Genomic DNA, 27551 nt, shown 5'->3' on the forward strand with positions numbered 1-27551 from the left:
ATAGGATTTGTATATCTGAAAGAAGCCCGGAGGTGTGCTGCCAGTGACCAACTACCTGACCAAGCAGAAAAAACTGTATATTTTTAATTTAAATCTAAGTAAATACCGACTCAGTGACTACCAGGATTATACATATTAGACACGTTGTGTCTGTTGTCATGAGTTGAAACAATAATTGTTATCTAACTTCGAATCCCACAGATATAATAATGACATGTATAATCATAACATAAATATGTCATTTATATATATATTTATGTAAATCAGATTGCAATATCTGTACTGTGAGAAAATAATATGTCAAGAAAGTGACCGTTTTCATTGTCAACAACAGATATATGCTAAACTTTTTATATACAATAAATTTGTGCTTAAAAATACAATTTTCTCGTGATTTTACCAATAAAAGCAAAACAACAGTTGTGATAAAACTTCTCAGATGATGCAAGGAAACTAAATACACAAGTGATAAACGTAAGTTGAGACATGAGGTCTCTATGAAATTCGATCTTCTCAGTACCCTATGAACATTGTTCTTCCAAACCCGCTGGTGTCATTTGATGAAACTATGATGTCATTGTTTCTTCCCCTTCCTAAGCAACATGTCCTTTGATGTCAAATTACAATGTTACCTCTCCTTCTAGCAACATGCCATCCAGTGCTACTGCAGCTCACTATTACGTCATCACCCCTCCCCTATTACCTGTCCAGTCAATCAGTGCATGTATCATAGGTGCATGGACTACTCTGACAAGTTTTAGGCAACTAAATTTACTCTAACTCTATTCATTTCAAGACATGGTTAGAACTGAGAGAACAAGCATTATCAACCATCATGCTGAAGCCAGAGAAGATTATTACAGTATATGGCACCTGGAAAGATAGCAGAATTATGTCATTATAAATTCAACATTAAAGGTACTATAGAATGCAAAAGTAAGAATATATACCAATAGAGTTAAAGTCGCATGCTCATTACCATCATATTCCTGTATAAGAAGGTATTGCATCTGGTTAGAGATCATTTCTCAATGTTATTTAGCAGTACAATTAAGCAAAAGTTTTGTAAAAGTATATAGGTTTATACTGTAGATCCCCTGAATGTGTTAAGTATGTAGGTTTATACTGTAGATCCCCTGAATGTGTTAAGTATGTAGGTTTATACTGTAGATCCCCTGAATGTGTTAAATATGAAGGTTTATCTGTAGATCCCCTGAATGTGTTAAGTATGTAGGTTTATACTGTAGATCCCCTGAATGTGTTAAGTATGTAGGTTTATACTGTAGATCCTCTGAATGTGTTAAGTAGGTAGGTTTATACTGTAGATCCCCTGAATGTGTTAAGTAGGTAGGTTTATACTGTAGATCCCCTGAATGTGTTAAGTAGGTAGGTTTATACTGTAGATCCCCTGAATGTGTTAAGTAGGTAGGTTTATACTGTAGATCCCCTGAATGTGTTAAGTAGGTAGGTTTATACTGTAGATCCCCTGAATGTGTTAAGTAGGTAGGTTTATACTGTAGATCCCCTGAATGTGTTAAGTAGGTAGGTTTATGTTGTACACTGCTGGCCAAAATCTTAAGGCCAATGAACATAAAGAAAAAAAAAATGCATTTTGCGTTGTTAGACTTAACCACTTATTTGAGTAGAGCTTCGAAAAATGAAAATAAGAAAAGGGAAAATAAAAATAAACTTTTTAGCGTTTAATAGGGAAAATGTAAATACGATGAAAATAGCCTAAATACTAGCTGGTCAAAAGTTTAAGACCATACTCAAACGAAGCGTTAATCGGTAAACACGTAACGAAATTTACTCATTTGTGTTCAAGCATTAGCGTTGTCAACATCTCCCACTGACATCTCCTGTGTTACATTGGGTAAAAACATGGCAAAGGCTAAAAAGTTGACAGAGTTTCAAGGTGGCAGAGCTGTCGAGCTGCAAAAGCAAGATCTCTCTCAACGTGCCATCGCTGGTGAGATTGGGCGTAGTAAAACTACTGCTGCAAATTTCTTAAAAGATCCTGAGGGATACGTAACGAGAATTTCAAGTGGTCGGCCCAAGAAAATTTCGCCGGCGTTGAGCAGGAGGATTCGAAGGGTTGTCCGGCAAGACACCAGCCGATCGTCAAACCAGTTTAAGGCCCTTACGGACGCAGAATGCAACTCAAGAACAATAAGACGGCATCTACGAGAGAAAGACTTTAAAACCGTAAACGTCTTCAAAGGCCACGCCTCCTTCCTCACCACGAAAGCGCTCGGTTAAACTTTGCTGAGAAGCATCAAACATAGGACGTAGAAAAGTGGAAGATTTTCTTCTCTGATGAGAAAACAATTTAATCTGGATGGTCCAGATGGCTTCCAACGTTACTGACACGATAAGGATATCCCACCGGAGACATTTTTTTACACGACACAGTGGAGGAGGTTCCATCATGATCTGGGGTGCTTTCTACTTCCATGGAACAATGGAGCTTCAGGTTATACAGGGGCGTCTGACAGCAGCTGGCTACACTGGCATGTTGGAGAGAGCATCCTTATTGATTGAAGGCCATCACTTAAATTGAAATCACTGAATCTTTCAGCAGAACAACGCTGCAATACCCAATGCCTACAAGACAAAGGAGTTTTTCAGGGCAAATAACGTGATTTCTTTTGAACCATCCAGCGTGTTCGCCCGAACGGAACCACATTGAAAATGTTTGGGGGTGGATGGCAAGAGAAGTCAATAGAAATGAACGTCAATTCCAAAATAGTGTATGATTATAGTAAAGCCATCTTCACCACTTGGAATAACAGTCCAGCCAGCCTTCTGCAAACGCTTATATCGACCATGCCAAATGCCGCAATGACGGCCGTGCAACTCATTACTGAGACCTCTTGTTGGGCATTTCCTATCCTGTTTAGGAATTTTTTTGATATGGTCTTAAGCTTTTGACCAGCTAGTATTTAGGCTAATTTCATAGTGTTTACATTTTCCCTATTAAATGCTAAAAAGGTTTTTTATTTTTATTTTCCCTTTTCTTATTTTCATCTTTCAAGGCTCTACTCATATAAGTGGTTGAGTCTAACAACGCAAAATACATATTTTTCTTTATGTTCATTGGCCTTAAGATTTTGGTAAGTAGTGTAAATACAGTGAATATGTTCTTAGTACTCTTAAAGTGATATATTTTATATCTCGCTTAATCGATTGGAAAAATAGAACTAAAACAACATTTTATGAAGTCAATGGGTAGATCATAAACTGGATACGCATCTTTTCTCTATTTTTACTTGATTTATAAAATAATTAATTAAGGAGGTGATCGACATTATTTTGTAGCAGAATGTTTGTCCTTCAGACACCTACAAGGTCTGTGCTAAATTGTGTTAAATTCAAATTATGTCTGTTTCTTTAATATATAAAACACATTAGAATATTGTTTTTACAGTATATATATGTATATATTTATTGCTAGATATTTACTAATGTTTTGTGCAATGATACTTTTGCAACTTACACTGTTGTTAGACAGAAACTTTTGAACTATTTCTTTAAAAATAGTTAATCAAGTTATTTATTTAATATCATTTGGCACAGACAAAGTTTACTGGTAGTTCTAAATTTACAAATAAGAATTTAACACAAATTCATAAACTAATGTATGCATAACTCATTTGTAAACTTAGTTGCAGAACTTAATTACTAATCAATTAACGAGAAACACGCTGTCTAATTCACTTTTTAACTTACAAAATGAATTACTATCTAACTCAATCACTGGCAATAAACTGAATAGCAAATTAAATAAAACTGAACTGATTAACCAAGGTAACTTAATAAGTCATTGTCATATGGTAATCTTACTTCTACATAATAAAGGAAGATTTTAGTTTCTACCAACGTCTAAACTTTCATGACATTTCTAGACATTGAAACCTAAAGACGTCATGCAAAGTTACGTTTATAAAAGAGACATTTAAATTAAACTGTTAAAACTATAACGTAAAACACTGCTTCCTCCAAGTGTTATGAAGTAATTTGAGAAATTACAAGCCGTAAAATCTACACCAAACTGTTCATTCACTACGAGTTTTTAATGGTTCTATTGTGCAGAACTGATTACCTCTTTTCTCTTTTTGTATTTGCTGTCCTGTCGGCCCGGCATGGCCAAACGCGTTAAGGCGTACTTGCGACTCGTAATCTGAGGGTCGCGGGTTCGCATCCGCGTCGCGCCAAACATGCTCGCCCTCCCAGCCGTGGGGGCGTTATAATGTGACGGTCAATCCCACTATTCGTTGGTAAAAAAGTAGCCCAAGAGTTGGCGGTGGGTGGTGATGACTAGCTGCCTTCCCTCTAGTCTTACACTGCTAAATTAGGGACGGCTAGCACAGATAGTCTTGGAGTAGCTTTGTGCGAAATTCCAAAACAAACAAACTGTCCTGTCACAAGGGGAGTTCTTTCTATATAGATAAGTTAGCAAATCTACTGCTGCTCTATCTTTGACGATTGCGTAAAAAATGGTCTTTATTGGAATCTTAAGATTCTCAGTACGTTACTTTTCTCCTGGCAAATTAATTCTTAGAGTCGTCCAGTTGACCATTCTTTCATTGATATACTTCCAAAGACAATTACAGTGGATGATATTTGGCCATTCTGTAAACAACATTATTGATTCTTTGTATTATAACACTTTGAAGTTTGTCACTATCTTGTGACAGCACTTGAATAGTTATGCAATGTCACCTTGATTAAATTAGGTATTATCAGTATCAACATTACAGCAACGTTTCATTGCAGCACTAGTTGACAAAAGTCTTTCCCAGATAAGGTAATTTATGACACCAACAATAGCCTTTAATATTTAATGTTTGATTAATTTTCAATTTTGCGCCAAGATACACTAGCTTAGCAGTGTCAGACTGAAGGGAAGGCAACTAGTCATCACCACTCACCATCAGCTCTTTGGCTAATCTTCTACCATCACTTTATAGTGTCACCGTAGCGAGCATGTTTGATGTAACGGGGATTCGAACCCACAACATCAGATTACATGACAAGTGTCTTAACCACCTGGCCATGCTGGCCTTAATCTTTCTGTACATCTTATTTAAGACTCTGCTCAATGATTATTCTACAGATATGAATACAAAATGTCTAATAGCATTTTAACGTTTCTCCCAAGCCATGAGATGAGAAGGGCTATGAAATCCTGATTAGAGAGACTGAAATTTAGTTCATTATCTATAGACTGGTGTCGCTAAGGTAGCGAGAAAGGTACAAAAAATATCTACATTATCTCACATAAAATTGCCAAGAAAGAAACTTTGATGTAGTACCCATATCAAAAGTATGTATAAGGATATAAGTGAGGAGGCTGCAGATTTACTGACTTTAAAACTACTTGATCATTGGTTCTGGTTTTGAGAATTACGAAATGATAAAAGAAAAAGTAAACTATTATGTGTCAGATCTACTTGTGGGTAGTTGTGTACATTATTTGGGAGATCGTAAGAATACCAGAAAAACATGTTTGAAGCTTGTCAGCAAATTCGAGAGTTCCATAAGTCAAGAAGAGACAATAGTCAAAGAACGCAGAAGCAGCCACCAGAGTCTCTGAAGCCTATAGAACAGGGGTGTGCAACAGGCGGCCCGCGGGCCACAACCCGGCCCGCCAAGCCATTTAGTGTGGCCCTAGTTGTTGTAATCTAACCATGTGGCCTGATCTGTAATCCAACGCAAATGGAATATATTTAAAAGCATCGATCCTACGGGATTCCCAGGCTTCGACTCGACAAACTTCTAAAATTATCTTTGCTAGAGAGGAGCAGGCCGAATTCGATTGGTCGGCCTCCTTAGGGCATGAATAGGTGACGTGCACTAGCACTATTGTCTACGACTCAACGTCATGTCCCGAACCTCGCCTTCGCCCGCTGGCGACAATTTTCCCTAACCTCTGCTGTCCGTAATTCATTATTGGTGAAAATTTTATTACCTTTTACAGTTACTACAAGAGATTGAAGGTAAATTGATTATTATTTAGCATATTGTTGTGACTTTACTGAATTTATTAAAATTTTTGCTTTCAGATGCATCTGATTCTATGTACAGTGTGACCTCGTTATTCGCGGGGGTTACGTTCTTTACCCTCCCGCGAATAGCGAAAAACCGCGAATATTGGACGCAGTTTTAAAACGTATATGTATGCGATTATATACTATATGAAATGCTTCCCAAACACTAATGATACTTATACTCATTGATGCAGTAATAATGTAGCAATATTGCATACTGTTATGTATTTCACTAAATTGTACCGTGCGTTACCGGGCTGTGCTTTGCCGTTTGCGTTGTTGGGGAAGCTGAGGCAGTCAGCCAATAGCAGTCCAATCTTGTTTGGTGAAGACGACAATTGATAAAAACGGCTTGATTGAGTAAATACAAGAGAAATCTCCTCGAAAAGCCCTTTCAGTCTCTGTGACCTACAAAAACGCAGTTCGCGCATAACCCGCGATTGGCGAACCGCGAATAAGCGATGTCACACTGTATTTTGCTATTCTCAATTAATTTAAGTACCGGAAGGCTATGATCGGGATGCCAATTTAGAAACATGTGTTTCTGTCCATAAGAGGTTCCATGTGTAAATAAATTCTATGTTTTTTCTACTTTGCTATTTTCGTGAGAAAAATTTTTGTTTTGATTTCAGGGCTAGTAAAATGTCAGCAGTTAAGAAACGAAAAATTGATGATGAGGGAAGGTTATTCAACAGTGAATGGTGCACAAAATATCTTGTTGTCCCACATAATCAAGGTGTTGTCTGCCTCGTCTGTCAAACTACAATTGCAGTCATGAAAGAGTACAATATTAAGCGACATTACGCAACTAAGCACTCCTCCCAGTTTGATGAAATTGTTGGTCAGGCACGAAAGGACAAAATTGAACATTTAAAACATCCATTGAAAAGCAACAAGGTGTTTTACCACTTTCAAGAAAAATTCAGAACTGGTGACAAAACTGAGTTTTAAGCTTTGTGAATGTATGGCAGAAAAGGGAAAGCCTTTCAGTGATGGAGAATTTATTAAAATTGTTTAACAATATTCACAGAATATGCATGTCCAGAGAAAAAATATTTGGTGGAGCAAACTAGCCTTTCCCGCTTTACTGTCTCACGCAGGATAAAAGATCTTTCAGAGGACATCAAAGAAACTTTGAAAGAGAGATTGAATTCGTGTGAAGCTTTCAGTCTGGCTTTGGATGAAAGCACTGATATCAATGACACATCCCAACTTGTCATTTTCATCAGAGCTGTTACTGCAGGCTTTGATGTTTTCGAAGAGTTTTTAGATATGGCAAGCCTTTCCTCCACAACCACAGGACAGGATATTTGTGAACAAGTGCTTAAGGTTGTAGAAAAGTTTGAACTGAATCCTTATAAATTATGTGGTGTTACAACAGATGGTGCTCCTTCCATGACAGGTAGGACAAATGGATTCACCAAGAAATTTCTAACTGCAATTGGAGCACAAGACGTAGTTGTAAGCCATTGCATTATTCACCAAGAGAGCTTGTGCACCAAAGTTCTGGATTTTGCAGAAGTCATGAAAAATGTCGTCCAATGCGTAAGTTATATTCGAACACGAGGATTAAATCATCGACAATTTAAAACTTTTTTAGATGAGCTGGACAGTGAGTATTCAGATGTTTTGTACTTCTCTGCTGTACGTTGGCTTAGTAGAGCTGCTACTTTGAAGAGATTCTGGAATCTGCGAGAGGAGATTAAGTTCTTCATGGAGAGCAAACGTCAGAATGTGGACTTCTTGAGCAATGAGAACTGGCTGAATGACTTAGCATTCCTCACAGACATTACACAGCATCTGTCTGATTTAAACTTAAAACTACAAGGGAAAAGTCAACTTGTGAATAAGTTGTTTGAGCATATTTGTGCTTTTGAGAAGAAATTGGAACTTTTCCAGGTTCAGTTGAGAAGAGCCATATTGACCCATTTTACATGTCTTGCAACCAGGAAACTGGAATTTCCTAATCTGGATTGCACCAAATATGGAACCAGTGTACAAAACTGCGTGATGAGTTTGCAAACAGATTTCCAGATTTCAGACAAACTGAAATTAGATTGAAATTGTTCGCTCAACCTTTTGATTTGGCAGTGGAAGACAGTCCTGATGATTGCCAAATGGAACTCATTGAACTGCAGGCTGACATGGACACTAAAAGGAAATTCTCTGAAAACAGTTTGCTAGACTTTACAAACTCTGTGTACGTGAAAAGTTTCCCAATTTGTCCCGTCATGCACAAAGAATTGCCTCCCTTTTTGGTAGCACCTACTGCTGTGAGCAATTTTTCTCCAAAATGAAGCTCATCAAAACCAAATGTAGAAGTCAGCTGACTGATGAACATTTGACCAGTCAGTTAAGAGTGGCAACCACTTCTGTCAAAGCTGATATTGACAAGCTCTGCAAGGACTCTAAATTTCAAGTGTCGCACTAAAATGATCACTCATGCAAAAATATAAAATATTATTGCTTGCATTTTGAGAATTTTTTTTAATATATTGTGCATGTACACGAATAAGCTTGTTTTTTAAGTGGCCCCGCTTGATTGATGAAGTTGGTTATATGGCCCACCGACGAAAAATGTTGCACACCCCTGCTATAGAAGAACTATGACTACCATTCTGATAAACTTGCCCAACATTTCTGGCCTAAGCTATTTATAAGTAACTTATTGCCATATTTCCCAGCATCAAACAACATGGTTAGGATATGGTTGAATCGATATTTAGTAATGATTCAGTAATGTTATTAGAACCATGATTGAGGAATTTTTGTTAATCTATTCCAAGTTATTTTACAAGTTGACTGTAATAGTGAGCATTGAAAAACGTAATTAAAAGAAGTGTTTCAGTGCTTGAATCTCAGTCTCAGAGTCAGATTGTTTACTTTAATTGTAAACTTCCTCGAATTAGTGCTCATGTACTCCACTTGTTACTGCGTTTCACAACTTAATACGATTGAATTGTGACTGGTAGTAATAATCGAAGCTCCAATGGCTAGCATACCAGACTGCCCATCACAACTGACGCAGTTTTTGAGAATTTTTGGAGTAACTAACAACAGGTTGGTAAGAGTAAAAACATAAATAAATGTAGAAAAATTAGTCTAATGTACTATAAGTACTGTTAGTAAAATATAAGGTTAAATAAGTGAATATGGCTACTGCTGGTTTAGAAACTACTACAGATGAAGTTGATACGCGCTCCAGAGTTGACAGTAGAGCTGATATTAATGTTGAAGCTGAGACACTTCAATCCACACAATTAGGTTCATATGCTTTAAAACGAAGGAAAGAAGTATGCAAATAACACGTTTTACATGTAGAATCAGAGATAACATAGCCCATAATTGTATACGCCCACAGCAAAATAAAAACAGAAAAACCCCAAAGGCTGGAACTTTCAGTGATTGTTTCCTAGAAATAATTAAAGCCCTACCTTCACAGTAGGGGCAAAAACAGTAATCGCTAGAGGGATTACAGAGCAAAATTAGAGGTAGCTTCGGCAGTATGTAATAAAAGATCGAGTGTCCATAATGTTGATGAAGTGTCACCAGTAGTTTTAGACGAAATAGAAGTTATAGAATGTCGTTATTGGTTGACACAGGTGCTCGATCTTCCTTGCTAAACACAGAGTTTGCGCACACAAGTCTGACATTGCTGACTAATGCTTGGAAGGAAGATTCTAAGAATATTTTAACTTCTATAAAATTTCATCGTGTTAAAACACTATGTAAATATAGTGTTCAAATGAAAATAAGGGATTTAGAGATGTAACACTTGTTTTACATCTATAAGCAGATAGATTTAGAAACAGATGGTATTTTAGGGTAGAAGTTTTAAGGACTTACAACACTGAATGTGCGTTTTGAAGGGGGCTGGCATGGCCAAGCGCGTAAAGCGTGCGACTCGTAATTCGAGGGTCGCGGGTTCGCGCCCGCGTCGCGCCAAACATCCTCACCCTCCCAGCCGTTGGAGCGTTATAATGTTACGGTCAATCCCACTATTCGTTGGTAAAAGAGTAGCCCAAGAGTTGGCGGTGGGTGGTGATGACTAGCTGCCTTCCCTCTGGTCTTACACTGCTAAATTAGGGACGATTAGCACAGATAGCCCTCGAGTAGCTTTGTGCGAAATTCCAAAACAAACAAACAAACAAGCCCTTTTGAAGGACTTGAGCCTCCGAATTCACGTGCAAGAATTGAGACAACTGATACCTTCCTGCTGATTAAAACTAATATTAGCTAAGTATAACCTGCTGAAATACAAAAGCACTGATTCCCCACAGCGTAATGGTACATAACAAGATCAGTGAGGTAAGTGACAACAGAGTAAGATAGAATAATATAGAAAATAAAACTTTAAAATAGTAATTCAATCTACTCAGATGACTAACATAAATAACAGAGCATTCCAATAGGTGTGCTTGAAAGAGAAAGTACCTATAAGACTAGATAAATTGACTAAAGTGCCTGCGAGAAGTCGATTCATTGTTAAAACTAAGGTAGATAACTTCAAGTGTAATTACGAAGAGTAATTGAACGTATTGAGATCTTAGAAGCAAAAGTTTATATAGCTGATTGTGTTACTGAGGCATCCAAGTGAGAAACAGTGCCAATAAAAGTGTTAATTATAAATGAATATAAAGTAATACTACCTAAGCGTAGGTAAGGCTAGTAGTAGAAAAAAACATTAACTAGGTTTAACATTAGGTTAAATACACGACAGTGTTGAAGGACAATAAACCTATAGCACAGAGATCCTAAAGAGTGCCACGGAAACACAGGGTAGAATTAAAGGAGTGCGTAAGAAAGATGGTTGAACAAGAAGTAATAAAGAACAGTAGTAGAACGTACGTGTCACTGTTGTAATACTTCCTGAGAAGAATGGAAAATGGAGGTTCTGTTTCAGAAAAGTGAATGGAGTCGCAGTCAAAGACGTGATTATCAAAATGTTTGTTTTGTTTTTAAATTTCGCGCAAAGCTACTTGAGGGCTATCAGCGCTTTATCAAAATGAATTACCTAATATCTAATAGACATTAGATATATTAGGTAATAGTAAGTGCTTTTCGTCTCTGGATTTATAAAGTAGGTATTTTCAGGTAGAAATAAACGAGGAAGATTAGGCTAAAATCGCTTTTACATTACCTTCAGGTAAATATCAGTTTAATAGAATAACCTTTGGTTTATGTCATGTTCATTTAACATTTCAGAAATTAATGGATATTGTGTTATCAGGTTTACAAGATTCAGAATGTTTTTGCTACTTAGATGATGTTATAGTGTTCGCTGCAAGCTTTGAAGAACACTTAAAAGGGTTAAGGCATGTATTTTATAGATTATAAGAAGCAAATTTAAAGCTTCAGCCAAGGAATGTCAGTTCTTGAAAGAAAGAAGTGGAATATCTAGGTAACAGCAGATGGTGTGAAGCCTGACCCTAAAAAGTTAGAGGTTTGAAGGAATTATCCAGTGCCAAAAACACTAAAAGATATTCGTGCAGAGTTTGTATTCGTGTGGATTTGTGTCACATTTTGTATTGTTGACCCTTAACTGAGTTAATTATTAAAGAAACAAACTTTTAGTGAACAGATAAAAAAGTAGAAAGCATTCGGGAAGTTACGTAATGCTTTATTAAAGACATCAATTACAAGGTACCCAGTCTCACCAACTAATTTATTCTAACCACAAATGCTTCAGGTTTTGCTATAAATGCAGTGTTATCACAGTTAGATGAAAATAGACAACAACGTCTCTATAGCGTATCAAAGTTAGGAAAAGTTGACGTAAGTTATTCAGTCATGGAGCAGGAATGTTTAGAAATAGTGCATGTAATTAAAACATTCTGTTGTTATCTGTATGATAGGAAAATCACTATCATTAGAAATCATGCACTCCGATGATAGTTAATAACATTAAAATATTCCTCCTTAAGGTTATCAAGGTGTTCATTATTACTGCAGGACTATGACCGAAACAATACACAGACCAAGTAGAAAGCTCTCTTAATGTAAATGCTCTTAGTAGAATTATAATAGGTAATTTAGAAACTGAAGAAAAAAGTATATTAGCAAACTAAGAGAAGTTAAGACAGAAAATAAGGCATGGTTTGTTAGCCGTCCCTAATTTTGCAGTGTAAGGCTAGAGGGAAGACAGCTAGTCATCACCACCCACCGCCAACTCTTAGGCTACTCTTTTACCAACGAATAGTGAGCTTGACAGTCACACTATAACACTCTGAAGACTGAAAGAGCGGGCATGTTTGATGGAACGATGATTCAAACCCGCGACCCTCAAATTACGATTCGAGTGCCTTATCCACCTAGCCATGCCGGGCCCAGAAAATAAGGACAAGTTAAAAGTAATTCGGGACTTAGGTCACATGAGTAAGAAACAAAAGAAAGATGAGATTATAATTAATTCAAGAAACAAAGTATTACAAGAAGAAGATACAGAATACACGTTATAATCAGATATATTATGCAAAAAATGATAAAGATAGGTATTTATGAATATATATTCATAAATTACCACAGAGTTTAAAATTTAGAATTATGAAAACATATCACGACGCAACATTTGCAGGACATTTAGCGTTTTTGAAAACATGTAGTAACAAAAATAAAAAATTATTTTAGGTAAATGTGTGAAAATAACATTAAAGATTATTGTGATTCATGCATTAAATATCACTTTAAGAACGCACCCTTACAACGAATGCCAAGTTTAACTATGTCTTTCAAATTAACAGTTATGGATATTTCAGGTCCATTGCCTACATCATATGCAGGAAATAAATACGTGTTAGTAGGTATAGATCACTTAACTACACTTCCGGAGACAATATGCTTGCCTGATCAGAAAATAAAAACAATCACAAAGGCATTCTAAATAACATAATAGCTAGACACGGTATACCCCAGAATTCCCTAACAAATAGCTGTTGTAAATTCATTTCTATGTTAATGGAGGACGTTAGTAAGTTTCTTGGAGCTAAAACATTGAAGGCACTGCTTATCAACCAGCTACTAACGGGGTAGCAGAACAATTCAATAGACGTTTATTATATATGATCTTTCAATACTGTGAGAAAAATCAGAAAACTCGGGATAAGCAGGTTTCTTTATTATTGTTAGCATATAGAAGTGTTGAAAATGAGTCTACTCAGGAAGGACCATCCTTTCGATTACATGGCAGAGATGTAATGCTACCTGTGCAGGAGATATTGGATCCTAGAAAAATTATTTATTCAGTAGATTATGATTACAAGGCAGAACTATTACAGAGAATGAAGTTAGTATTTGAGTTACTTCTTAACAGAAGCTGCTGATGATAGAAAAAAGCAAGTAAACAAGACAGCTACAACTAATGATATAAGATCAGGGGCTAAGATTATTACATACACCTATTGTTAAAAAAGGAGACGTTAAAACTGGCAAAATTACGAAAAAGTCCTTTTAGAGTTTTTAAATAAACGGGGACCTGTTAATTTCGAGATTTAAAAGATCTATGGAAAGGGTACACGATTAGTACATGTTGATATGTTAAAGAAAGTAAAAGGATATAAACCTTGGTAGAATAAATATGTGGCTGAAGAAACGAAGACAGATGTTCAAAATGAGAATCTAGAAGTAAAATCTGATGATTCAACTGAGCTTGACTTATCTTGTGACAAGGGAGAAATAACGGTGGTATCCAGCGGTAAAAATCGCCATGGCTACTATCGCAACTAAGCTTTCTATTGGATATAAAGGCCAAAAGGAGAATGACAGATAAAGCATAGCCCATTGAGAAAGGAAAACAAACACAACCCAGGTGGGATGCTGTGGTAAGAATTGCAATTTTGAAGCATACAGTAGAGGCAGGTGCAAATGGCAGAGGTGTGCAGGAGGTTCCTGAGAGCCTGTGTACAAACCCTGGACTAGAGAAGTGCGGAAAGCCTCCATGCAGAGCCGAAGCACCTCACGATGAACGGAGTCCAGCACCTTCAAGATCGACGTACCGGCAGAGCCTTAGACCATAGACCCATAGTCCAGATTCGATCGAATAAGAGCACGATATATCTTTATTATACAACATTGAACCACTTCCTAAGAGGTGAAAGAGAGGACATGGAGGATGTTCAGTGCTCTTGTAATTTGACTCGTAGCTGCTTGATGTGTGGTATAAAGGTTAGCTTACAGTCAAAGATAAACCCCAAAATCTTTGCCTCAGGGATCAAGGTAAGCACAACTTCACCGACACAGAGTTCAGGATCGGAAATGAATAACCCGTTGGCGGCAAAAGTGCGTACAAATGGTTTTAAAGAGAGAAAAGTTAAAACCTTTGGCTTCAGTAAATGATTGAAGGCAGTCTGTAGCTGCTGCTTAATAAACATCATGTACAAGATGTGGAAGTCTTCAACATAGAGCCTGTTTGCAACATTAAGAGGGAGTTATCCAGTGATGGCATTAATCTTTATACTAAAAAGTGTGACACTCAACACACAGCCCTGAGAGACTCCAAGTTTCTGTACGAAACAATTACAAACTGTTGAGCCCACATGAACTTGGAATCACCTCCCCATTAAAAATGTTTAATAAAAATGTGAAAATGGCCACATAACCCAAAGAAGTGGAGGTCTCGCAAAATGCCATGCGTCCATGTAGTAGCATAAGCCTTCTCAAGGTCAAAGAATACTTACACAAGATGTTGTTGCTTGAGAAAGGCTTCTCTGATCGGCATTTCAAGTCGAATCAGGCGGTCAATGGTGGAGCGCTGTCGTTGGAACCCACACTGGGTGTGCGAGAGAAGGTTGTATGATTCGAAGATTCAAACAAGACGAGCATTAACCATCATCTATAACATCTATAAAGACAGCTCATCAGAACAATTGGACGGTAGTTTGAAGGAATTTTGGGATCATTTCCAGGCTTAGTAAAAGGTAGAACAAGAGTCTGGTGCCACGCATCAGGAAAAACATTCACCTGCCAGGTTCGATTAAAAAAACCAGAATAATAGCAAGAGAAGCATCAGAGAAACAGAGATGGCGCAGCATCTCGTAGTGTATATCATCAGGTCCAAGCAATGTATTGCCAGACTAATGAAGAGCAATCTTAAGTTGCACCAGTGTAAAGGGGCGATTATAGCCAAGTCTTGATGGTTAAGAAGATGGAAGATAAAGCAGAAGTACTAGATACCTAGCAAAATCTTTTACCGAGAGTATCGGCGATGCTCCAGGCATCAGCAACTTCCTGACCATCAGATAGCAAGATCAACGATGGGACAGAATTATACTACACACTGACCTTTCGAATCTTGTCCCATATTACTTTGAAACTGGTGATAGAAAAGATGCTGGTTGTGAATTTAATCCAAAATAAGTATAAGAACCAGTATTGAAGAGAGATAGGTTGTGATCTGAGAGCACACGCTCTATGGAGAGACTACTCCCATCAATATCAGAGGGTTTATGTCCATTAAAGTCCCCCAGGATTAAAAATGGAGACAGTAACTGTTCAATGAGTGCATGAAGGTCTGATTGATCATAGGTTTCTACAGGAGACAGGTAGAGAGAACAAATAGTGATGGTATGATCCAAGGAAACACTGATAGCTACGGCCTTCAAAGGTGTGTCGAGTGGAAAAGACAGGGTGGGCACATGCTGATCAACCAGCGGTGCCACCCCTCCATGCAGTCGTCAATCACACAACCTGCCATTTATGTATAAAGAAAACTGCTGAAATATGGTTGTATCAGCAGGTTTCAGAAATGTTTCCTCTAAGGAGAGACACACAAGATGATAAGAATCAATTGTTGCTTTGATGCCATTCAGATTAAAATGTAAACCTCGACAGTTTCAGTGTATCAAAGTTTCCATTTTTTACTTATGCATAGGTGAATTGGGTAGAGATCCCTTATGTTTACGGCCACGACTTTTTCTTTATTCAAAAGAAGTCTATTAACCTCCATGGATCCTGGAAGAAGATTCCAGCGACTAAGGGTGTGAAGGAATTATATTTCTGCGTCTCGGGAGCTGGAGAAGAAAATGAAACCGACGAAACGCTCGAACCCAGAACCAAGTGAAGTGGATCAGGGGATCTGCTGCAAGGAATGATAAGAACAGAGATTGGTGTTGACGTTGATTCATCAACTTTCTTAATCATGGATAGCAAAAGACTTTTCACATGGTTTGAGAACGATTCTTTCAGAAGCATGAAGAGATCCGCGTGTACTCTCACAGACTACAAGACCTTTAGCAAATTAAGAAAGACCCCAACTAATTGTCATATGATAATCTTTAATCTGATACATTAGTTAAGTGATTGTAATCCAACTATGATATAGTAATTTTAAATTTTATAGTCTATTATATGAGGTAACTATATAAGTAAATGAGATAAAGAGAGAGTGTGTGTGTATTTTGTTATAGCAAAACCACATCAGGCTACCTTCTGAGTCCACCGAGGAGAATCGAGCCCCTGATTTTAGCGTTGTAACTCCGTATACTTACTGCTGTACCAGCGGGGGAAGATTTAATAAGAAAGAAGCATAATATTGATCACTATTATTATATTATTTGTAATTATATAGTAGAATGTATTACTGTTGTTAAGCCTAATCCTAAACAAAACATATATAATTGATGTTTTAGTACAAATTAATAGATTGCATATATATATAAGAAATCAGTTTCATTATGTAAAAGTAGTAGTTGTTATTCAGTTAAAGATTGACCAAAAAGTAGAATATCAGGAAAAGTATTGTAAATGTTATTCGATGTGCAAGTGGAAAGGTGTGATGATGAAATTTTTATTGAGGATCAAAATGTCTAAAGGAGGGAAGAATAAAGCATTTATAGCATTTCTGAGCATTTCAAATGCTCCATATATTGAGCAAGTAAATGCAGTAAGGAGAAATGTGATAAATGCTAAATAAGCCATAAACAAGTATTATATAATGGCAATTGACCAAGAAGAAAAAAATATGTGAAGAACGTTTTTGCTTATGCAATCTGCAAACTATGCTACTGAGGTAATGAGAAGGTTTATGAAAGTCTGATTATAGAGACTGAAAATTAGATCATTATCTATTGGCTGGTACCGCTAAAGTAGCCAGAAAGCTATAAAAATGTTTACATTATCTCACACAAAGTTGCCAAGAAAGGAGCTTTGATGTAGTACCCATATAAAAAGTATGTATAACAATATAAGTAAGAAGGCTGCAACTTTACAGACTTTATCTGCAACCAACGAACAAGTGGTTTTGGTTCTGATTTTGAGAATTACAAAATAATAAAAGAAAAAATTAAGTGTAAGATCTATTGAAAGGATCATAATAATACTAGAAAGACTTTGTACAAAAACCTTTGTTTGAAAGTAGAGAGTAAATCCAAGAATTCAAGAAGGCAGTCAAGAAGATACAATAGTCGAAGAATAAGGAAGCAGTCAGCAGAGTCTCCAAGACTTATAGAACAATTATAACTACGCTGATGATGTATTTTAACAATATATTTAACCTAATGCCATCTTTCCTAGCACTGAATAACATGGTTAAGATATGGTTGAACTCATATTGAATAATAATTTAATAATGTTATTGGAAGTACAATTAAGAAACATTTTATTAACTATACTGGAGAGTTTTTTTAATTCATCCTAAGTTATTTTACAACTTGATTTTAACAGAGAGTATTGTTACACATTACATTAAAAGTGTTTCAGTGTTTGAATCTTTGTCTCAAAGTCACATTCTTTACTTTAACTGTAAATTTCCTCGAGTTAGTGCTTGAGTGCTCAACTCGTTACTCCATTCCTCAATACATATAAACTATGACTAGTAGTAATAATCGAGCTTCAATGGCGAGCCAAGTAGTCTGCGCATCACACTATTGATAAATTGTAAGTTCTCTACAGCTCTGGTAGTAGAACTCTAACATGTGGCTCGATTAGTTTCCTTTATATCAGAAGTTATCATCTGATTTTCTCCCTTTTCCTTTATGGGTGACTACTTCTGACATTGAGTGATGTGAAAGTGCTAGATGTTCAGCTTCAAATTTTGAAATGTCTCATCCGAACTTTAATTGTTGTTTTGATATGTTCATAGTCTGGGAGTATCTCAAGTCATTAATTCCCAGGATATGCTAAAATGTTTGATTCGACTATGCTCAAGTCACTAGAAGTAAATTTATTTCTAATAATAACTGGTATCAGTTTTTCATTTCTTTTTAGTACAGTAAATTTCCACCTTGTTATCACTGAGAGCTCAGTTTTCGATGTAGTTTTCATATATTACACTGGAATTTTATAGTCATATGTAAAAAAAATAACTTCGCGTCTATGTCTCTGTACCTTTCTTTAATATCAATTCCCCATACATCAGATGTCAAAGAAATGCTTCCTACAGTAATGGAAGAATCAATTTCTTATCTCACTGAACCATTATGTTAAGTCGCTGTTTCCATCGGTACATCTTTTTTCTTCTGTAAAAGCAGTTTACGTTCTTTCACATTGTATATTACCAGCTTGATTCAAATTATTCAGCTGTTGAGCTAATGTTCATCATACACTGCAGACTTTCATTATATACATATATATATAAACTGATTTGTATAAATCACAACCTTCGTAATTTTTTTCAAACGAATTGAGTGTTTTCAGTTGAATTATACCCCATATTTCTTACCAATTTCTGTTTTTACATTCTTTGAATAATTCATTGTTATTCCTTTGATCTAGTAATAGTCTAAGACTGTTCTCTGGCTTATTAAGAAATTTTAATTTCTCACAGTTTCGGTTTTTAATGGCCATGCTTCTCACATTTATAACAATTTCCTTTTTTTCTGTCATCTTTAATAAGGGTTTTAATTCCCTACAAACATTTGCTTGCATTCCTAGTAATATGTCCTTTCACCTACATTTGGAACATCTATTGTCTTGTGATTTATTTATTCCATTCTGTGTAACTAATTATCTAATCAAATCAGTTCTTCTAACCTATCGTCAGGAGGAGGTAATGATATTTGATCTGATGCTGCCTTGATTTTAGATGCTAATTTATAAATTTAATGGATTCAGATTATACTGTTATAATTTTCTTTAATGATGAATAATTACTCTTTAGCACAATTCTCATATTCTCATCTGTTATATCCTCTATAATTTGGGCACATACAATTGAAACCATCAGTTAACATGGTTTGTTTTATTTTGAATTTCGTGCAAAGCTACTTGAGGGCCATCTGCACTAGCTGTCCCTAATGTAGCATTGATGGACTAGCGGGAGCAGCTAGTTAACATGACCCACATTCAACTCTTGGCATACTCGTTTACCAACGAAGAGTAAAATTGACCATCATATCATAACGTCCACTTGGCTGAAATGGCTAGCATTTTAATGACATGGATTCAAATATGCAATTAACAACTTTTCCCAATTTTCTGCAAGTTCAGCTAAAATCTGTTTTTTTTATCTATACCCTGCTCTGCAATTTTGTATCACATATTTCCTTCTGATTCGTCAGTTTGAACCTGTTAGCTAAAAAGGGTACTTATGCTTGATCGTTGTCATGGATCCAAGGTGAAAGGTTTTTAGATCATTAAATTTGTTCCTTTTAAAATGACACTGACAGTTATAACTTTTTGTTTAATATTTCATCTGTTCACCCTAAAAATTATTTTTAAAAGACTCTGATATGTCCACCACTGTATTTATCCACCATAGTCAGTTGGTTTCTCAATTGTGTGATGTTGTTGAGCTGGTGAGCTGTAATGTAAAATTGGGTTTCATAGTGATATATATAGATTACTTTACGAAGGTCCAGTTGTCAGTACTAATACAGCCATAATGGTAACATATATAATATAAATAGTTTTACTAATAGTATGTTTTATATTATTTTAAGTTGAATTTATTGGATAGATGCAGCAAATGGTGTAGATGATTCGATCTCTGCATTTATTCGTTTTCCATATATTTTATTCTGTCATTAATATATTTGCACCTCAATGATTTATTTTAGTTCTTCTTTGATTTTTGCTATTACAGTTTTTATAACGTTATAGACGTTTCTTTATATTTCGTTGATGTCTGTTTGTACTTCAGTGATGTCGAGAAAACCCACTTGTAGAGAAAAATATATATGTAAAATCGGCTCGTTTGGGCTAAGAAAATTCGCTCCTCTACATAAAAAATTTTATCAACCCAAATGAGCCGTTTTTACATATGTATGTTTGTACTTCAATTTTTTGTTGTAATCTTTCTGTAAATCTCCAAACAATACATCGATCTTATCTCCAATGAAATTCATTTCTGTTTTCTATTCTTCTTTAAATATTGCAATATGTTCTTTATTTTTTCCAAATTCCTGTTTCTAACCTCTTAATTTTCAGTTATTTTTCTGTCTCTTTTCTTGGACTTTTCTTAACATTTTCCTGTAAATTTCTTACTGATCTTATTTTAATTTTCTGTCTTTTTCTCTTTGCTTTCCTTGAATTTTCTTTAAAGTTCTAGTTATTTTGTTTTAATTTTCTGCAAAGTTCTTGTTATGTCAGTTTAATTTTCTGTTTTATTATTACAGTTATATTTTTGCTCTTTCTTATTTTCTGTCTGATCTTGTATGAAGGTTTTGTTTCGTACACTTTGTTCCTATTTCCCCTGTTTCATTATTTCCAACAAATATTTATTCTCACTTTGTGCTTTTTGGTCATCAAGAAATTCGAAGTTTAGTAAAAGTTCTACTACCTAAAATAATTCAACTTCTGACACCAATTTCATAAAGTTGTCTGTTGTTGTGCGGGATTTTTTAGACTATTGTGTAAAAATAATGCGAAATCAATCCATTTAATAAAAACAAATTCTTCAATAGCGTTTGCTGTAGCTACTTTCATTAATAGGCCTAATTTCACAAAGGAAGTTTGAAGTGAAATCCTGAAATTCATGTCCGCCTAACCTACATTTAAACGTATTTGCAAATTTCTCCCTATTTAATCAATAATAAACATATCGGCTCACTCACTGTTCACCTTACTAACTAAATCATTGTCTATCTTATTGACTGATACTAAAATGAATCACTTAACTAACAGTGCACCGACTAACTGATAAACTAATTTAATTATTATATTTCTATTACACTACAGGAATTTTTAGCTTCTAGATAAGCCTTAACGTTCATGGCATTTTTAGATGTTATGTCATGATGATGTCAAGACATGGTTTCTCTAGAAAACAAGTAGCTAAACTAGAATATTAAAAACATATCTTACAACAATTCTTAAGTTTTGACCTACACTTTATATATATATATATTTATTGGTGGAAACATTTTTACCTTCGGTCACTGCACCCGGGATTTTTGCTAACCATAAGTTGAGCGTGCCCACATAGAGGATAGTATACAGTAATAACCAGCTGAACCAGAACTGATGCAGTTGAAAAGAAAACGAAAGTAGTGATGCTTTAAAAGGGAGTTCTGCAGCCTCTCTGCACCTGGTGTTGTATGGTTGAGTGGGAGTTGGTCCTGAAAAATAAATCAATTAATATGATAAATATTCACTGAGAATAACACATGACAAACAAAGTAGAAGCAGAAATATATATTATATAATATATGCTCTAAAATATTACCATTTTTTGTTTTAGAATATAAAATGGAATATGAAATCGTGTTTAATAAAGTCATCTGTAAAATGTTACACACAGTTTTTGCGTTTCTTGTGCTTCACTTCACTCTGGGATAAAAGCAACAAAGTTAATTTCAACATGTCAGAATATATCTCAGTTTTAATACGAAACAAATAAAAATTTGGGGATTTGTATTATAAATAGGGATTTATAGATTAAGTAGATAATCTCTACAGTATCTCCACCCTTGTTTCCTTATTTTTTTTTACAGATTTGTAAATTCGCAGTCTTTCATTTATCTTATATATGGTGTTTCTAACGACACAGTATTTTTTCATAAATGAATGGAAGTTAATTTATTATATGGCGCGGCATTTTATTTTCCACAGTAACATCAGTGAATAATTATAAAAATAATTTCTTTATTGTATTTAGTGGCTTTGATATTTGCTTCCTTATTGTAATTAATGACCCTTCTGTTGCTTTCTTATTGTAATTAATGACCCTGCTGTTGCTTTCTTATTGTAATTAATGACCCTGATGTTGCTTCTTTACTGTAATTAATGGCTCCGCTGTTGCTCTTTATTGTAATTAATCGCAATACATTTGTTTTATGTTATTGTAACTGCTGGCCCTTCTGTTACCTCTTTATTGTAATTAGTGGGCCTATTTTTGCACAACTACATTCTATTCACATTTGAGCGACATACCATTACTGCGTTGGTACGATTCACCACAGCTACGGATGGTCTGTGGAGAGCCTAAAAAGTCACAAATAATAAATACTTCATTTAAGACCACATGAGCTTTCATTCATTTTGTTTTACATGCGTTATTTAGTCTATACTGTCTACTTTATAACAGATATAAGTTATGATATCACAAAATATGACACAAATTAAGCCACCAAATAAAAAAAGATTATTTAAGATGATATATTGATGTACTTTTAAAGAATTATAGCGATAAAAAATCTTAGTACATATATTAATTTTCAAGACATTGGTAATTAATAAGGTTTTAAAACGTATATTGTGAATGAAAACAGTCTTTCTTCGGATTCACTACGGCCCGGCATGGCGTAATCTGAGGATCGCGGGTTCGAATCCTCGACACACCAAAGATGTTTGCTGTCTCAGCCGTAGGTGCATTATAATGTGACGGTCAATCTCATTATTCACTGGTAAAAAAGTAGCTCAAGAGTTGGCGGTGGGTGCTAAATTAGGGACGGCTAGCGCAGATAGTCCTCGTGCAGCTTGGCGCGAAATTCAAAACAAACCAATCGTATTCAGGTACGAAACAAAAATATTGATGAGCTATAGACATGATCAATGCCCAACATACTAAAATCCGGAAGTTTATCTAAATCTTTACTTCGTACATTTACTGAGGTTAACTTTGTAGCTACATAAAGACGTGAATTTTGCTAATTATTTACCTTTTTTTATTATTAACGCAATTTCAAAACGGTAAGTTACAAAACACCAAGAGACGATTTTTTTATTAAGCATAAAACTACATACAGGGCTATCTATGCTTTCCCACCAAGGGTATTGAAACCCGGTTTTTAGTTGTATAAGTCCGCAGGCATATCACCTTGGAGACGATGACCTTCACTTTCAAACATAAATTAATTTTTGTTTCTTTTATATGCTCGGGATTATAGAATTTCAAATTAATGTTCGGATAACTACAATAACATAAATTGACAAACATATTTAGCTAGATATCGGGTAACTATATTGAAATCATAGTATTTAACTGTAACTTTATTTTGATTTTATTGTTTCTTTGGTTAAAATGCCAACCATGTTAATAGTGACAGTTGTTTGATCAGATTAATATTATTGTTTGTTATCATGTTAACAGTACCAGGATATGTGTCTAGATTCAACAGAGAGGCTTTTTTGATCGCATGATTTAAAAAAAAAAAACAGTCATCATTTTGTGGACGAGGGTGTTGCTCTGCATGAGCTTCGGAGTTACTGCAAATTTTGGCACTTTGCTGAGGTGGTATTTCTACTTTTCTGGAAACACTCAAGCCTTTCTTCTTCGAAATATCATGTACTATGGTTGTTTATGACTTTAAAATCCTCCTTAACAAAGGGAATCCATAAGTCTATACTTTGTAGCTTGCAATATCATATAGTTAATTCGTACGTGATAACACAATAGTACTTTTACTTGACTCACGAATCGTGTCATTATAAATGTCATGATTAATGTCTTTAACATCTGTATATTTCGAAACGAATTATTCCAACCATTATTTATGTGTAGAACACTTGTTTTTGTTTAAACTAAAGCAGTATTTCAGCTATTAAAATCCTAGACAAGCCAGTAACTGTGACAATAAGTCAGATTTAAACTACCTAAAGTATTGAAGGCCAAAGATATTTTTGAAATGTTCCCTGACAACTTTTTCAGAACTAAAACAGGTTATAACTTTTGTTCTCCAACATAAACCTCGACGTTTTAAATTATATTTCAAAAACAATTTGTGCATGTTTAATGGAATTGTTAATTTTTGTGTTTGTCAGTAACTACATTTGTTGTTTTTTAATTGCTCTCGAACATATCTTGTACTTTCTTTACTTTTCTTCAGATAACAAAAATTGGGATTTAAAGCTCAGAATTAGCAATTTAAATAAAAGTATTAATTACTTAATGTCAGATTTAGACGTTTTAAAGAACCAACAACAATAATAGAAGTCGTATATTACAGCTCAATAACAATAACAGAACAATCATATTCAGCTTGGAAGTATTTTAAGATGTCTGATCAAACCGTTCTTGTTCACTGAAGCAAAATATGTCCAACATCAGGAATAAAACTGTTTTATTTTTATCCTGGAAAACAATCCATGCTTCTCTCTAATTTTCATGTGTACCACTGATTGCATTCTATATTGTAAATGTGACATTTTGTGATCTTAAAAGAAATTGTCCTTCTTCACATTTTAGTTACAATTATCTTTGTTTCTTTTAGTTGTCAATCTGTGACTTTTTATCAACAATATTTATAAAATTGAAGCTTTCAAAACGTATTTGTTTGAAATTATATACTTCTGTTTTTTACTAAGTTCCAAGGCTTTTCGAGGTAATATCTTATATCCTTCTATCAGTTCGTAATGAAACTTTTAAGTTCAGTAAAAGTATTTCAAATTAATATTTACATATATAGACTATCAACTTTAAAAGAACCACCATTTTTGCCTCACTGTATCAGTATAGTTGAATAATGTTAGTATAAAAATGAATTTAAAAATATAGACCAGCTAATAATCAATAAATTAAAACTTCAGTTCCATCGTTAATCCAAGCAAACAAGTGTGTGCGCACGAGAATACTATCAACTCATGGAAAACAATAATGTGTCAGTATTTTATACGAATATAGACATATGTATTGTTCATGATTACAGAAAACCACATAGGTTCATCAAGTTTTCAACCAACTGGTAAAACCCTATATTCCAAGCTCTTTCGACAAGTGAAACTTTCTTTATCAGAGACAAACAGGTACCAGTATATTGTTGTTGGCGCTGTATTGTTTGTTTTTGAACTTGGCGCAAAGCTACACAATGGCTATCTACGCTAACCGTCCCTAATTATAAAACAGAGGGAAGGCAGCTAGTCATTACAACCCGCCGCCAACTCTTGGGTTACTCTTTTACTAACGAATAGTGGGATTGATCGTATTAATGTAACGATTATAACGCACCCACGGCTGAAAGGGCGAACATGTTTGGTGATATATTAATATGAGTATTATTTACCGCGAAGGAAATGAATGCTTTATTTGAAAACTATGAAACGGATAAACGAAATTTATAACAAAATAACGTTCGATAAGCCTTCTGAGTTTTTTGTTATGCAAGTGAAACATCTTGTTATCATTTAAGTGATGCACAAATAGCCGTTCATTTAGCCAAATTCATTTGTAGTTATTTTACATCATTTTGTTACAGCTCCTACTTGGAAATGAATTGCAAAGTTCAGAATTTTCTGAATAATTCGCTAGACATGGAAGAAAACGTTTCATCCATTTGGAAAGCTATAAATAAATAAAAGGCCAGCAACTTACAGTTAGCTGTATTGAAATGATTAAGTATACCAGTCACTTGCAGGAAGTAAAAATAAATTCTAATCAATGCTTCATTTGCTACTTTCACCGGGACAAGGTTGTCTACCGTTCATAATTTAAACAAGTGACAGTTATCTGATGATTATATTTCGCTATAACTGTATACACTATTGTTTTTGACTGAATGATCATTCACAACCTAACTAGACATATCACAAGTTTACAAATAATTAAAAGCATATTCAATAAGGCTTAGCTTATGCCAGACGTTTAGTGAATTCAATGCAAAACGCTTAATGCTTATTAGCAAGGATTCCAAGAACAACAGTAGGTGGAAGAAAATTCCTTTTTCAGGTGAGTCGCGCTACCTATATTTATATTTTCGAAATATTTTGCCTAATTCGGAAGTAGAAATCAGTAATATCAATATTACACATTAGTCAAATCATTTAGAAAAGTAGATTCACTGTGGTCAATAAAATACAACCAAAACTACCATATATACATATCTAATTAACAACCGTAATACGAGTAGATGTTGAGTTGAAATTCTATGAACTGCAAGTGTAACGGATTTTCTAGTATACATTTATTTTAATACCGATGTTTATTTTAGTTAACTATATATTTAGAAACGTACCTGACTTATTTTGTTAAATGAGAATTGCGAAAGTTCTTCTTGTTCTCTAAATTTGTAGAATATATTCAGCGTAAGAATAAACAATGTATATATGCACGTGAATAACAGTGTTGTTGGACCAACTGAAGTTTCGAGAACCTCGTCTAAAGTTTATAAATCGACGTCAGGAAACAGTTTAATATTGTTGGGTCGCTACAGTCAGAATACTACAAACCTCGGAAGCTATAATTAGTTGGAAAACTACAGTCATTTGACCAGGAACGTTTATAGATTTCGAACATTACAACCGTTTAACTTCAGAGAATTAACTTCGGACGTTAGTATTTCTACGAGAGCATTGGATATCATTGTCGGAAAAAGTCAGCTTGTAAACAACGTGGGTCTAGCTATTAAGCAAAGTGTAACAATAGAATAATTATTAGTTCATTCTAAACCAACAGTAAAATATTCAGTTCCAGACCAGATAGAAAACTCGTATATTGTTTGTAGGTTTATAAAACTTTCGTATGTAAATCATTATTTGTAATAACCATTATTATAAGTTGTATTGTTGATTGTATACTAAAATACATTTATAGTGAGTGATTTTCTTATAACAAAGCCACAGCGAGTTATCTTCTGAGTCCCCCAAGAGGATTGTTTGTTTGTTTGTCTTTGAATTTCGCACAAAGCTACTCGAGGGCTATCTGTGCTAGCCGTCCCTAATTTAGCAGTGTAAGACTAGAGGGAAGGCAGCTAGTCATAACCACCTACCGCCAACTCTTGGGCTACTCTTTTACCAATGAATATTGAGATTGACCATCACATTATAACGCCCCCACGGCTGAAAGGGCGAGCATGTTTGGCGCAATGGGGATGCGAAGCCGCGACCCTCGGATTACGAGTCGCACGCCTTAACGCGCTTGGCCATGCCGGGCCTGCCCCCAAGAGGAATTGAACGCATGATTTTAGCATTACAAATCTGTAGACTTACCGCTGTACCAGGGGAGAACGGTTGTGCTAAGAAAGAAAACTGTGTGTATCAATCTTGTTGGCAAATATCATACATTTGATATATAGATACAATTTACTTCTAAATTAGAATTAAAATTTCTGGCTATTTGAAATCGTGATATGTAATGTACGTAACATAATAAATCCGAAATAAATGATAATAAGTCACACAAGAAGTAAATTATCTCAA

General features: G+C 35.1%; 1 protein-coding gene across 3 annotated transcripts in view; it reads right to left on the minus strand.

The window, feature by feature from the left end:
- LOC143235237 (equilibrative nucleobase transporter 1-like) overlaps positions 1–27551 on the minus strand; it is a 78988-nt gene that overhangs the window by 18086 nt on the left and 33351 nt on the right. For 2 of the 3 annotated variants that reach the window (XM_076473202.1, XM_076473199.1), the window contains exons 7-8: positions 22353–22403; positions 21350–21538 (exon numbers count right to left, since the gene is read on the minus strand). In XM_076473202.1, coding sequence (XP_076329317.1) covers positions 21350–21538; positions 22353–22403 — 240 coding nt within the window. The remainder of the gene's footprint in view (positions 1–21349; positions 21539–22352; positions 22404–27551) is intronic. The other variant, XM_076473200.1, reaches the window with a different exon arrangement.

Source organism: Tachypleus tridentatus, chromosome 12 (assembly GCF_004210375.1).
Source record: "Tachypleus tridentatus isolate NWPU-2018 chromosome 12, ASM421037v1, whole genome shotgun sequence".
Lineage (NCBI taxonomy): Eukaryota > Metazoa > Arthropoda > Merostomata > Xiphosura > Limulidae > Tachypleus > Tachypleus tridentatus.